At 33.5% G+C, this 15,892-nt stretch overlaps 1 protein-coding gene across 1 annotated transcript; it reads right to left on the bottom strand.

Annotated features, from left to right (window-relative positions):
* Positions 1-11,342: 11,342 nt before the first annotated feature.
* LOC120076032 (probable carboxylesterase 18) lies at positions 11,343-15,104 on the bottom strand. Its single transcript, XM_039029817.1, has 2 exons — positions 13,916-15,104; positions 11,343-12,835 (listed from the first exon to the last, which is right to left on the bottom strand). Exon 1 carries the CDS (start codon positions 14,962-14,964, stop codon positions 13,954-13,956), a length of 1,011 nt encoding a protein of 336 aa, XP_038885745.1. The 5' UTR covers positions 14,965-15,104; the 3' UTR covers positions 11,343-12,835; positions 13,916-13,953.
* Positions 15,105-15,892: the final 788 nt, after the last annotated feature.

Genomic DNA, 15,892 nt, shown 5'->3' with positions numbered 1-15,892 from the left:
AAATTGATTGGAATTTTTAAGAGTTATGCTAAAATCTAATATAGATCAATATGTTTATTTTTAAGCAATTATGTCAAATAGCATTTTTATGTTATTTGTCTTTTCTAGTTTGACTGATTTCAATTACACGACGTGGAAAGAATTCCTTAAAACATTTTTCGTGGTAAATGACCTCAAAATTGTCATGATTGAGGATTGTCCTCAAGTCCCAATCTCTGATGCACCATGAAATGTTCGTAACGCATATGAGTTATGGATGAAGGTTAATTTGAAGGCCCGAGTTCACATTTTGGTAAGCATACCTGATGCATTGGCCAAAAGGTTTGAGAACATGGTAATTGCACATGAGATCATTGAATCAATTCGAGAATTGTTTGAACAAAAGTTCTCACTATTCAAGAAAAACGGGATTGATGACAATGAAACCAATAGTGTTAGTTCCTAAGATAATCTCTAGTCCATATTGAATGTCAAGGGACTAACAAAGAAAGCAATTGTTGCCAACTCAGATGAAGTTCATCGACAAGGATTGCCCTCTGAGATGAAACTTGGAGTTTATGATTTGGGTTATGGAGCTGATCCTACTACTCTCCAGAAAAGGAAGAACCCCAAAGAAAATAAATTTGATTTATTTTTCTTGGAGATGTGCTTAGTAGAGAATGGTGATTATGCCTGGATAGTTGATTCAAGAGCTACTAATCACGTATGTTTTTCCCATCAAGGATTTAATTCCTAAAAATAGTTGGAAGCTGGAGAGATGACTCTTAGAGTCGGTAGTGGTGAGGTCGTTTCAGTTGTTACTATAGGCAAACTTAAGTTATTTTTGGACAAGAAACAATATATGTTATTAGATAATGTATATGTAGTTCCTCATATCAAGAGGAACCTAATTTCTGTTTCCTGTGTGATTGAACAAAAATATTCCACATCCTTCTCTGAGAATAAAGTGTTTATTTTTAATAATGGAATGGAGTTAGATTTTGGTTCAACGGAAAATAACTTGTATGTACTAAGGCTGTTATTCATAAAAGTTGTGCTCAATACTGAAATGTTCAAAACAGCAACAACTGTAAAAAGACCGAGAATTTATCCTAAAGAAAATGCTCATCTTTAGCATCCAAGGATAGGTTACATCAATCTCAATAGGATTGAGAAGTTGGTGAAAAGTAGACTTCAAAATGGTTTAGAAAAAAACTCTTTACTAGTATGTGAGTCATGCCTTGAAGGCAAAATGACTAAACAACCTTTTATTGGAAAAGGTTATGAGCCAAAGAAACTTTGGAGCTTATATATTCAGACCTCTATGATCTGATGAATGTAAAAACACGAGGTGGGTATGAATATTTCGTCTCTTTCATAGATGATTATTATAAATTTGAGTATCTATACCTAATGCAATATAAGTCTAAAGCTCTTTAAAAGTTCACGAAGTACAAGATTGAAGTTGAAAACTTGTTAGGTAAAAAGATAAAAACACTACGATCTGATCGTGGTGGAGAGTGTATGGACTTAAGATTCCAAAACTATGTGATAGAAAATGAAATTACACTCCAACTCTCAGTCCCAGGTACACCTCATCAGAATGGTATATCAGAAAGGAGAAACAGAATCCTGTTGGACATGGTTCGGTCAATAATGAGTTATGCTCATCTTCCTGACTCGTTTGGAGATAAGCAGTAGAGACTGCAGTTTATATTTTAAACAACGTTCCCTCAAAGAGTGTTTCTGAAATACTTTTTGAGTTATGAAGAGGTCGTAAAGGTAGTTTACACCACTTCAGGATTTGGGGATGTCTAGCCCATGTGCTAATGGTAAATCCCAAAAAGTTAGAACCTCATTCAAAAGTGTGCCTATTTGTAGGTTACCCCAAGGAAATGAAAGGTAGATACATCTATGATCCAAGTGAGAATAAAGTGTTTGTTTCAATAAATGCTACCTTCTTGGAAGAAGACCACTTGAGGGATCATAAACTGCGAATTAAACTTGTTTTAAGTGAGATTTCTAATGAGACTGTTGAGACTTCAACAAGAGTTGTTGAACAGGCTGATAGATCAACAAGGATTGTTGATGTCAGTTCATCTAGTCATCAATCTCAAGAGTTCAGATTGCCCCGACAGAGTGGGAGGGTTATGAATCCACCTGTACGCTACATGGGTTTAACAGAAGCCCAAAATATCATAACTGATGATGGTATTGGGGATCCATTATCTTATAAGCAAGCAATGGAAGATATTGACAAGGATGAATGGATTAAAGCCATGAATCAAGAAATTGAGTCCATGTACTTCAATTTTATCTGAAAACTTGTAGATCAACCTGATGGGGTAGAATCTATAGGTTGTAAATGGATTTATAAGAGGAAAAGCGGTGTAGATAGATAGGTACAGACCTTTAAAGCTAGACTTGTGACAAAGGGTTATACCTAGGTTGAGAGAATGAACTATGAAGAAACTTTCTCACCTGTTGTCCAATTAAAGTCTATCAAGATTCTCTTGTCCATGGCCACATATTATAATTAGAAGATATGGAAAATGGACGTCAAGACTGCCTTTTTGAATGGTAATCTTGAAGAGACCATCTACATGAATCAACCAGAAGGATTCATTGAACAAAATCAAAAGCAAAAGGTTTGCAAGCTTAATCGATCCATTTATAGACTGAAACAAGCATCTCGATCTTGGAATATAAGATTTGACGCCGTGATCAAATCTTATGGCTTTGATTAGAATGTTGATGATCTTTGTATTTACAAGAAAATCATCAACAGCTCAGTAGCTTTTCTTGTGCTGTATGTGGATGATATCTTACTCATTGGGAATGATGTAGGTTTTCTGATTGATGTAAAGAAATGGCTAGTCACCCAATTCCAAATGAAAGATTTGGGAGTGGCGCAGTTTGTTCTAGGGATTCAGATTATAAGGGATCGTAAAAATAAAAGGTTGGCCTTGTTTCAGGCATTGTATATTGACAAGATGCTTGTCAGATATTCGATGCACAATTCTAAGAAGGGTTTATTACTTTTCAGACATGGAATTGTATTTTCTAAGGAACAGTGTCCTAAGACTCCTCAAGAAGTTGAGGAAATGAGATGAATTCCCTATGCATTGGCTATCGGTAGCCTTATGTATCCAATGTTATGTACTAGACCTGACATTTGCTATACAATAGGGATTGTCAGTCGATATCAGTCTAATCCAAGATTAGATCACTAGATGACGGTCAAAACGATCCTCAAGTATCTTTGGAGAACAAAGGACTATATACTCGTGTATATAGATAAGGATTTGATCCTTATAGGATACATAGATTCTGACTTTCAGACTGATCGGGATTCTTGGAAATCCACATCAGGACCAGTGTTTACTCTGAATGAAGAAGCTATAGTATGGCGAACATCAAGCAAGGATGCATCGCAGACTCCACTATGAAAGTCGAATACGTAGCTACTTGTGAAGCTGCTAAAGAGGTTGTTTGGCTTAAGAAGTTTCTTACTGATTTGGAAATTGTTCCAAATATGTCTTTGCTCATCACACTTTATTGTGATAACAGTGGTGTTGTGGAAAATTTTAAGGAACCTAGGAGTCACCGAAGAGGTAAGCACATAGAACGGAAATATCATTTAATTCGAGAGATTATACATCAAGGTGATGTGACTACACGAAGATTGCTTCGGAGCACAATGTTGCTAATCCGTTTATAAATGCTCTCACGGCTAAAGTATTCGAGGGTCTTCTAGAAAGTCTGGGTCTACGGGATATGCAACACATTGTCTAGGGCAAGTGGGAGATGTTACTGGGTATAGTGTATGCCCTAGTTTATTGTATTTTTGTACTTTATTTGTATTGTACATTAGGCTCCCTAAGCTCTAAGACAAGTGAAAGATTTTTGGGATTGGTGTTCTAAATCTCCTTGTAATCTCGTAGTTTGTAAACTTTGTATAAACATATTATTGTTAATAAAATAAGTGTTATTTTATCAGCATATACTATATCCAATAAACTAAGATCCGAGGTTATTTCATGTAATTTAAACAAGTATGTAGAGACATACAAGTAGATTTTGTTTAAATAATAACCTAAACAGTCTGTAGTAGATGGATAAGGCTGGGTATCTTATCTTGGTGACACTACGAATACGACCCACTTTGTAGGTGTTCAAAGTGTTGTAAAGTGCTACGAATGATCTGATCCTGATCATTCATGTGGAGACATGTGAGCAAGAGTATCCCATACAAAGAGTTTGTATAAGACCAGACCACAAAATGATTAGTCTCTTTATATAACGTCGTTAATAATAGAGACTTACATTTTACTAGGATGACCATATGTGATATAACCTAAATCATGAGTTAGTTGTGAACTCCTGCTCATGAAGGCGATCCTTTGATTTGTATGGTTGAGAGTGGCCAGATTGCCAACTCAACAAGCCTACCATTTTAGGGATTCGTCTGACTGAGGAGTTGGGAACACAGCTACACAAGACGGAATTCACTTTTTCCCTGATGCAGGGGCAAATAGATAAATTGCTTCCTTAGGGGCTGATTCTAGGTCTTGAACATAATGGCCACACCCTCTCCTGGCTCGAGAGGGACTTGGTCATAGTGGGATTATGACTTATTGTTTATTAGAGGAATCAGTAGTACTTAAGGAGTTAGATGTAACTACAGGGGAAAAACGGTATTTTGGCCCAACTATACTTACGAACAATTTGTGAATGGTCATCGCACTGTTGATTGGTTATATTCAATGGACACAGATTTATTTGTAGTTCAAAGAGTGCAACTATCGGTCTTTATTGGAGTGACTGGCAATTAACGGATGTTGGGTAATTTAATTAAAGAGTTTAATAAATTATCCGAGTGTTGTCGGAGCTTCAATCTACAGGTTCATAAGGTCCTCTCTGTAGCTCAACGGGGATTTAATTAAGAATTGATTTTGGATTACTTCGAAGTGTTCAAATTAGTTTAGGAAATTAATTATATATGATATAATTAATTAAATTGATTATATATGTGATAGAATTAATATAATGTATTTGATACATTATAATTTAAGGTAATATGAGAGGAATTTGAATATGATTCAAATATTAATTATATGATTGAGATTCATGTAATTAAATATACATATGATTTATATTGATAGGAGTTAAATATTTGGATATGATCGAAATATCAATTATATGGATGAAATTCATATAATTGAATTTAATATAAATGTGATTTATATTAAATGCCATGTTGATAGGAAATAAAATCTATAGTTCATGTTGTAATTGATGCAATATAAACTACAGACCATATATTATATTTGATATAACATATAGTATATATATGTAATAACTGTATATATATAATAAAGTAGTTATTATATATATATATATATATTAATTTAATTTAATTGAAATTAATTAAAGAGAAGAAGTTACAATTCTCTTCCCTTATTCTCTCAATGTTTTTACGTGGGTTGTGATTAAGGTAGTTGGAGATTGTTCATCTACTTCCTCAATTGGCTCTGAAAGTAGAGTTTTCCGGAGAAGAAAAGTTCTCTTCACTCCCCTCCTCTTCATCTCTTTCCCTCTTCCAAGGATTCAAGCAAAGTCCACAACTCTTGCTTGAATCCTTCATCCCAAGAGAATATAGAGGATTCTCAAGTGGTGGTGTCCAAATTCTTGAAGAAGGAGATCCACGTGGAGAAGGAGTTCTTGAAGAGAGGATTCTTCAAAAGTAAAGGTTTCTGAAACTCTATGTATTTTATTTAAAGTATATTGTAATTTTAGAAAATGCATATCTTGTTCTTTTTTACTGTAAAACTTATATTCAATGAAAAATAGAATTTTGGTCGATTTTTGCTTCCGCTCCAAGAATCTTTTTCAAAAATTTCTTTCAATTAACCTCATCCCCCTACCCCATTCTTTAGCTACAGACTATATCAGGAAAAACATGTTCCTGATTTGGTTCACACTGAAGTTCCAGTGTCTGAAAATGGTCCCATTAAAGAGTTCCTCCAGACTGCGTGTGGAAAAAGGTGATGCACGTTTTAGAAAATGAGTCAAAATATCTTGGTGTATTGATCCAGAGAATTTATGCTTGAAAAGTTGGGGTGGATGACATGTTGAATCTTCTTCGTGGTTACTTAGATGGTCTTGATCAGGGTGTGGACTCTAGTGTATAGGATAGGGATGTGAATGTTAGTTGATAGTTGTTTGTGTGCTTCTCCTTTTTCATTTCATAGTTTTTTAAGCATGTCGTAAAGGGGAGAAGTAGAATGTGTTTGATATGGTTGCAAATGTGTTTGGTGTGGTTGCTGCTAGTTGCTTTTTTTTTTTTTTTTTCCTTCTTCACTTGGTTTGTTTTGTTTTAGTGGTTTTTGTTATTGTTTTTGGGTGTTGTTGTGAATTATCTCTCAGACTATTATGTATTGTTTCAATGACATGATGCTACTATGCCTTTGACTATGTTTTGATTAATTATGTATTTGTCATTGCTTAAAAAATATTACCAAAGGGGGAGTTTGTTAGATATTATGTGGTTGACAATATTATTTAAGTGTCACCGATGTTATCTGAGATGTCTCTGCTTTGGTGGTTTTCTGGCAAATGAATGTTCTCCATAAATGTTGTTTCTACAAAATACTTTCCTTATCAGAATTATCCTTTAGCAATATTAATTGGTGATCTCTTTCTTTTTTCTTTGTGCGACTGCTTTAGAAGTTAGGATTGCCCTTCCGCGTATCTGTTGTGCTAATTTAAAGGACATTTAGTCCTTCGGTTAGGATTGGCCGTTTTGTTTGAAGAGCAACATTGTGTTCTAATTCAGTTTTTTACAAGAACTAAATTTTGTTACATTCAGTCTTCTAAAAAAACTAAACCTAATAGGATAAAAAATTAGCTCCATTTTTGCATATATTTTCCGGAGCACTCATTTTTTGCAAATATTTTAAGAAACCACTCTATTTTCATATTAAATCCCTACTTTGATATCTGGTTCTCTAAAATAAAGTAGAAGTAGCTATGGTACTTGATTAAATTAATGGCTTTGATGATACTCGAAATTCAATCACTACATTAAAACTTGACCATAGACAGTTACAGGTTTGCATTGCACCAAAACCACGCAATCATCATCAATATTATGAATCAATTTATAATAACTCAATCCACTTTTCATTATTTATCAAAAAATTTAATTATAATAAAACCAGCTTTTCAATAAAATATTTAATAAGAGAAAACTATCATCGGAAAAAAGTTATTCCACAAGCCCTCTTAAGTTGGATTTGTAACTTAAAGTCTTCTAACCATTTATCTCTCATACATCTAACGGTATATAAAAGTGTCAATCACGTTATGATGGTCTTCTAAGACAATTTTCATGGTAAAAAAAAATAAAGTGGATCTAACACAAAAAACAAATATTCAACAAAATGTTGAAATATGATGATAGACAACCAAAATAACTTAATTTCAAGCAATAACAGTAGAGATAGATAGAAACAGAGGTTGGTAACTCTTTTTGGTGCAATATCACCTCAATTTGGGGGGTTGTGTGCTTGATAGAAAGAAACTTCACTATATAAAGAGTTTAGCTTTTACAATAAAGTACTTATATGGTAGGCTTTCTCTTCAGTAACTCACGTACAACTAACTCTTCAGTTTCAACTTAGGCTTCCCTTAAGTTTGAGCTCCCCTCATTTCCACAATAAAGTTCATCTCAAGTTTTGTATGAGATTCCCTCAAGACAACGTACTTAAGCTCCCTCTAAGTGTGAGCTCCTCTAACCTTCATGAATAAGCTTCTCCCAAGCTTAGTATGAGATCCTCTTAATGCAATGGAACTTAGACTCTTCCTATGTATGGGATAAACTCCTTTTCGCTCACAGTGACATACAAACAACAATTACACTTCAACCTAGTCTAGAAGACATTCAACGACACCCTCAAGACTAAGTACAAAGAGATTAGGAACAATGTATTAGAGTATTTTTCTTTGAACAAAAACACAAACCCTTTAACACCTACACTCCAAAATAAATGGGCTAACCCTAGAAAATAAATAAAACCACAATATATGGAAGGAACAAAACATATTTGCAAGCAAAAAGAAAGCATGCCATGAAATCTACAAAATCACGTTAACAGATAAGGAAAAAATAATTGGTAGAATACGTTGTCCGTCACGTAACATATTCTGAGACATCATATAGGACATATTGCAAAATATGTTGCTCAGGATGGGAAAGTAATCTAGCAAATATACACTATACATATCAACATATATAGAAAAATCTCCAAGTAGAATCTGTACGATACAAAATATGTTGTTGATATAATACAAGACATGTTATGAATTATGTTGCTCAAGTTTTGCCTATAATAAAATCAATCAATCATACTAGAGTAACACATAGAACCAAGAAACTTAAATGTCTCCCTACTAAGGGAGAAGTAATTCAAATAGATTGAAACTCAATTGTCGAAAATCACTCCAAAACTTATTATTTTTCTTTTCCAACATACATCTGCCTTTTTAAAAAAGTTTGATGAAACTATATATTATTAGGTGCCAAAAGATTGAAACCACATTATTAAGACAGTACTCAGTTGGATATGCATTTGATTTTTTTTTGGTAAATTATTTTATAACTTCAATGTTTGGTTATCTATTGTTTACATGTATTTTAAAAAATTAACCCAAATTTTTTAAAATGAAAAACTAATTTTTATTTTTAAAATTTAACTTAGAATTCAAATATTTTTTAAAAAATACAAAAATTATAATAATAATTTGGAAGAAAAACGATATAAACATAAAATTAAAAAAAAAAAAACTGATTATCAACCTTAACCAAGTACCTCAACCAGGGATGAATCTCTTTTGAGGGTGACCCAAATGGTTTCAGATTTTATCCATTTGATATTAAATGATGTTAAAAGTGCAAAATGCAAACCCAATTTATTGTCAATGTAGTGGCATTATTAATATCTGGGACCCAGCCGTCGAGTTCTGTGCAGATTTTTTTTTTTTTTTTTTTTAAATAATTGTTTCCATCACCAATCTTAATTTTATAATTAACATATAGTTATTGTGTCTACTTTTTGGTAGTTACCTTTGTTTAGTCCCAGATTTTAATGTCTTACAGCAATTTGATCTCCATAATTCATTTGTACTTTTAACTTTTTAACTTTTTTTTCAAAATACTCATTATTAACATTAATGCCTATTTATTAATTTAAAATAATTATAAAGTGAAAATTTAATTTTAAAGATGATAAAAAATAGTGAAATTTAATTAATTATAATTTTTTTAATTAATTTAAATGGATCAATATACATTAAGACTACAAATAGAATGTGAATGTTTAGTGGATCAATGGTAAAAATGTTCATCTTGAAACATGGACTAAATTGAAACAAAATTCAAATTTTAAGATAAAATTACTACATTTTGAAACATAGGAAAAACAAAATTTCTAGAGACCAAATGCAAACTAACCCAAAACTTAAGGACCAAAAAGATATTATTCCCTATAAAGAATTTACCATTTTTTTTAGTAGGCTTAGAATCAAACATTTGACTTTCAATTTGGTAGTACAAGTTTATATAATTACAATTGTTTTTAGTACAAGGGGATAGAAGAATTCAAACTACATACATCATATTCATGTCTATATTGGCTTTAGCGCAAAGGCTAGTAAATTATTTTTATATTTAATTCTATAATAAACTACATGCATAAAAGTTACGAAGTTAAATAGATATAATTATTAGTTGATGGTTCAAATTGATACAACTTCTAAAGTTTAAAGGTATAAATTGAGATTTTCCCTAATAATTTCTATTAACCTTCCATTTATAAATTTTGAAACAATTCACATTGTCTTACCTAGAATGAAAACCATGATTTTTGAATAATGTTTAGAGTTTTGAATTTTTCTATTTTGTCTAGTAAACTTTGAAGTTTCAATAGTGTCTAATACATCTTTCAATTTTCAATTTTGTATTTAATAGATCCTGAATTTTTCAATTTTGTGCCTAATAGATTCTTTATCCATTTTAATTTTTAAATTTAGTGATTTTATAACCACAAAAATTAAAAATTTAGATCTCATTAGATATAAAATCAATGCTTATAAATCAAATAAGAGACTAACAAAATTGAAAGTTTGAAGATCTATCCACATCATTTTCTAAACCATCTCACTAATTTATGCCACATTATTTTTTCGTTAGTCAACTAATTGTTTAATAAGTTTTTGGGACGAATCATTTCTCAACTTGAAATCCTGACCCTATTATATATATATATATATATATATTAAAAAAGAGTGAAAGAACTTTGAAATCTTGAAAATACAAGAACCTATGAACGAGTTTCTTGGGTTCAACTTAATGTGGGGGTGCCCTGCCTCGAACGATCATTTTCATATACAAAGGATAGTCGAACCGCAGTGGAGTTTTCCCTCATTAAATCAAATACCTTAGGAGGTGTTTGATAAATGGGTATGAGTTATTGAGTTGGGTAGGTATTTATTACCCATATTTGTTAAGCCCATAAAGAAAACCTATGAGTTATTAAAACCTCTTTTTTACCCACTCAAAACTATCCTTTTTTATCCTCTAAAAAACTAGGACCTTTTATATTAATATGGTTGTTTTCAAAACTTAATAGGGAAATAAGGTAGTTTTGAAACTTATTAGGATGTGTTTGGTGTGTGATAAAAGTAAAGAGTTGAGTTAAGTTGAGTTGGTAATTATTATTTGGGGAGTTAAATTGTCTATGTTTGTTTGCAGAATTGAGTTGAGTTGATAATTATTGTCTGTGTTTGTTGTGCAGAGTTGAGTTGAGTTGAGTTGGCGATCTGATGCAGTTTTTTGTGAATGAGATTAATTCTATTTCTTCTGTTTGTTTTTTATTTTATTTTTTTATTTTTTAGTTTTATGCTTTGCTATTGTTGATTAATTTTCAAATATACACGTATTTTCTCAAATCATTTATGACATAAACTGGACAATCTCAATTTTTTTCTCAATTTGTAGAACATAATAGATTATTTTTCATATATTCTTTTCAAAAACTGTAATAATTCTAATTCTCTTCAATCGGTAAAACATACCAACAAAATATATTTCATATTGTTGCTCAACATTATTTAAACATGCGTACATGCCACAACACATGTGCATGACATTTCGAAATGTGTACAGGATACTATTACCTATGTGATGCTGGATACCCCAACACTGAATGATTCTTGACGCCGTACAGAAGGGAACGATACCATCTCTCCGATTGGAGTGGAGCAAGAAACGCACCGACAACTGCAAGAGAATTTTTCAACATGAAACATTCTTCAGCAAGGAACGTTATCGAGCGAGCGTTTGGGTTGCTAAAAGGGCGGTGAGCTATTCTTAGGGGAAAATCATTCTACCCAATACAAGTCCAATGTCGAACAATAACTGCATGTTGCCTTATTCACAACTTGATCACAACGGAGATGGGAATCGATGCAATGCTTGACGTGCCCGATGAGGAGAATTCTGCATCAGTTGGTCTTGATGGGGATCATATTGAATTTGTTGAATCATCGGAGGAATTGACCAAGTTTAGGGATGACTTAGCGGTCGAAATGTTTACTTAATGGCAAAGAGCCTGATTATTCAATGTTCATTGCTTACTTTTCTTTTACTACTGAATGGAATTTAATTATGGAACATCCCAAGTATGTTGTGAAAATATTTTGTGCCAAGACTCTGTGTGAACAAGTTAAATTGGAACATATAATTTCAGCAGTTTATCCTTTGTTTGTGCATGTGTTTAATTTATAGCTTCTTTTCATTCAACAAACGTATGCTACAACATAATGGCAGATAATGGTAAGAGGTCTAAACACATATGGTCGAAGGTGGAGGACGCTAAGTTAGTGGAAGCTCTATTGTATTTAGTGGAGACCGGTTGGAGGTCCGACAATGGGATGTTTCGACCAGAATATCTACATATTTGGAGCGAATTCTGTATGAGAAAGTGCTCGGGTGCGCATTGAATCAAAACACCATTGAGTGCAAGGTGAGGAGTCTGAAGAAACAATACAACGCAATATTAGAGATGTTAAGTCAGTCGGGGTTCGACTGGAACGAGGAGTTTAAATGTGTCCAGGTTGAGAGGGAGATTTTCGATCTTTGGATTCGGGTAAGATTCTAGAAAAAAAAATGTACGGGTACGTGTTATAATATAAATATTAATAATGTGTATGTGTATCAATGCAGAGTCATCCCAATGCAAAGGAGATGTAGAACAAGCCATTCCCACATTACGATGACCTTCCACCGTATTTGGGAAAGACAGAGTAGTAAGGCAATCAAGTGAGGACCCATACGTGATAGGCAACGAATGCATTCAAAAAGTTTGAAGATGAGATTCGACTTGGATCACAGGACTGTCACACACTTGAGGTTCGCTAGACAGAATCACCATTAAATCAAGATGAAATAGATGAAGAGCCAGCAGAGCAATCTACAAGTAGAACGAGTGTAACTGCCGAGTTATCTCGAGACAGTAAGAGGAAGAGACCATCATTCCAAGCTGAAATGATCGACATCATGAGATTGACTGTTGAAATGCAGAGCACACACATGGGTAGACTTGTATCGTGGCAAAAGGAGAAGTATGAGCTGGAGTTCGAGCATCGGAAGGAAGTAGTAAATGCCATATACAACATTGATGACCTGGATGAGGATGATCAGGTCACCCTTATTGACCTCCTTGTCACAGACATTCAGAAGACAGATTGCTTCCTTGCAGTACCAGAACACGCACGGAAGAGATACTGCCTCCGTCTACTAGGAAGAAATATGTAGACTGATCACACCCCAATATTTTATTTATAGTTTTTTTGGATAACAAATAGACAATGGACTGTCATGTCAAAAAGAATGATAACTTTTGCATACGTCATGATATGTAATTTTTGTATTTGTATTATGACACAGATATTATAAGTATAGAAAAGAACATAAATTTTGTGAATTTTTTTTTGGAAACGGCCACATGTTTGGTCGGTTCATATTATTTTTGTGATCTTATGAAAAATGTGACTATACTACATCACATTCTCACCATCATAATCAAATGAAAGATAATTATCCTATGTACAATTTCAATTCCAAATATACTATCCATATTATATAAAAATAAACTGTATGATATGTGAAAGAATAAAGTTAAGTTAGCAAGATTCAATATATATACATACATATACCAATTAGTAATTGGAATAATTACCTTCAATGTATATACAAACATTCAATATATATACATACAATATACAATATACCAATTAATTGAGCAGCAATATGATATATATTTTGTTGGTATATTTTACCGATTGAAGAGAATTAAAATTATTACAGTTTTTAGAATATATAAAAAACAATCTATTATGTTCTACAAATTGAGAAAAAAATTGAGACTGTCCAGTTTATATTATAAATGGTTTGAGAAAATACGTGTATATTTGAAAATTAATCAACAATAGCAAAGCATAAAACTAAAAAATAAAAGAATGAAATAAAAAACAAACAGAAAAAAATAGAACTAATCTCATTCACAAAAAAACAAAAAAACTGCATCAGATCCCCAACTAAACTCAACCTAGCACAACAAACACAAACAATAATTATCAACTAACTCAACTCTGCAAACAAACACAGACAATTTAACTCTCCAGATAATAATTACCAACTCAACTCAACTCTCTACTTTTATCACACACCAAACACACCCTTAGTGTATAGATACTCGAGTATAAATATGTTTCTTAATTAGCGCTTAATTACCATAACAATAAAGGATTACCACATCAATCATTTCATAAACAAAGGAAACCAAGTGAAAAAACACAAAGCTCTTAATCTTACCCTTTGTTGACTGAATTCAATCCCTGATTCTGATTCTTTCAACTGCTTTTCTTCAAGCACTGCTCTGTTATGAAATCCCTGACGTCTTTGATGAACAAACTCCATTCCGGCAACTCCGGGAAACCATAAAAGCTGTGAAACGCGTTCGGATATTCGCTCAAGTAAGCTTCCTTACCTGATTTCTTCAATCCTTCGTAGTATTCCTTTTGCCAATCCATTAACGGATCTAATCCTCCAACAAACACTTTAATCGCCGGAAACCTCACCTTCGATATATCCACCGAGTTTGGACCGAAAATGTTCACCGACGGGTGGTCTCTGTCAGATCCTTCCGGTAAAAATGCCTTCCAGTACCAGTCCGTCCGGTCCATCGTCGACAGTGGAGCTTTTATTAGCCTTTTTTCCGATTCCATTCGTTTTTCTCCACCGAAGAACGGTTGGATCGAGATCAGGCCGATGATCTCCAACTCACGATATTCGTGATCTCCAGATTTCAAAATCGTGTGGTGCGCGATGTTTCCACCGGCACTGTCACCAGCGAGGAAGCACCGTTTCAGATTGACGTTCGCAGGAAATCCTTCAATCGCAGAACTGTCGCCGTCGATGAATTTCAAAACATCGAAGGCATCTTCGTACTGGCAAGGATGGCGATGCTCTGGAGCGAGACGGTAGTTTACAGAGATGACTACGGCGGGGATTTCTCGAGCAAGCCTCTGGCATAAGTCGTCGAGGAGTTTGGAATCAGGAGCCATGTATACGAATCCGCCGCCGTGGAAATAGACAATCAACGGCAGCGATTCGGACATCGATTCGGAGGTCGGAGCGTACAGACGGAACCAGAGGTCGCGGGAAGCATCGACAATGACATCGAAGCTTTTGAGGCCATTCTTTGGTTTCTTCAGAGGAGGAGACTTGAAATCCAAGAGGTTAGAGAGGAAGCGGTTGACTGAGACATCGGAGCGGCAGCAGATGTCGGTGCCGACGGCAATGGCGATCAACATCATCTTCACCTTCCATGGAAGCCGCAGGGTTGAAAGAGCGTCGGACATCTCTTCGCCGATGGTGGTGACTGTGACAGTGAGTGAGTGAGTGGGGAAGATGAAGATGAGATTTAAAAAAGGAAAGCGACGATTGATAAATGATAAAGAAGTCCAAGGACTCTTTGGTCATTTGCTAACCTATCGAAATTGCTTAGGTCCCGTCTCCATAATGGCCTTTACTTTTTCTTAATTTGTCTATAATTATTATTATTATATAAAATATATAAATTAACAAAATATGAAATGAAAATTTCTTTAAATTATCCATCTTCTCTAATTTTCATGGATTAATCAGTAATATGTGTCTTTCAAAATCCACTAAATATCACTATTTATAGACAAACAGACAATTAGGAGGCGGATTAGGTAGACACTAATAGTGTGTAATCTTGAGACACATAAATAACACATGGGTAATGGATAAGAGACACATGACCAATGGACACTAATAATGAGCTTCTACATTGCACCTAATTTAACATATTTATAATACTCCTCCTCTGCCTATTATGTATGAAATATGTCTTGTTAAAACCTTACTAAGAAAAAACCCACTAGAAAAAAAAAATCTAGTGAAGGAAAAAGAGCACATATTTGATATAATTTGATCATCTTAAAAAGAATATGGTATATTTACTCCCTTTCATAGAAACATCACTTAAGATCTCAGAGTTCCTACATTCCAATGTTATACACCAATTTTTCAAAGATTGCGGTAGGTAATACCTTTATAAATAAGTCTGTCAGATTATCATTCGAATAAATTTGTTGTATAGTGATGTTGTCATTTTCTTCAAGATCATGAATGTAGAAAAGTTTCGGTGAAATATGTTTTGTTTTATCTTCTTCAATATATCCTTTAATTTAGGATATGCATGTTGTGTTGTATTCGTATAATATCGTTGGAAGATTTTTACCAGAAGATAAACCACATGTT

The sequence above is a fragment of the Benincasa hispida genome, chromosome 4 (assembly GCF_009727055.1).
Source record: "Benincasa hispida cultivar B227 chromosome 4, ASM972705v1, whole genome shotgun sequence".
Classification (NCBI taxonomy): domain Eukaryota; kingdom Viridiplantae; phylum Streptophyta; class Magnoliopsida; order Cucurbitales; family Cucurbitaceae; genus Benincasa; species Benincasa hispida.
This window is presented reverse-complemented; position numbering and strand designations above follow the sequence as displayed.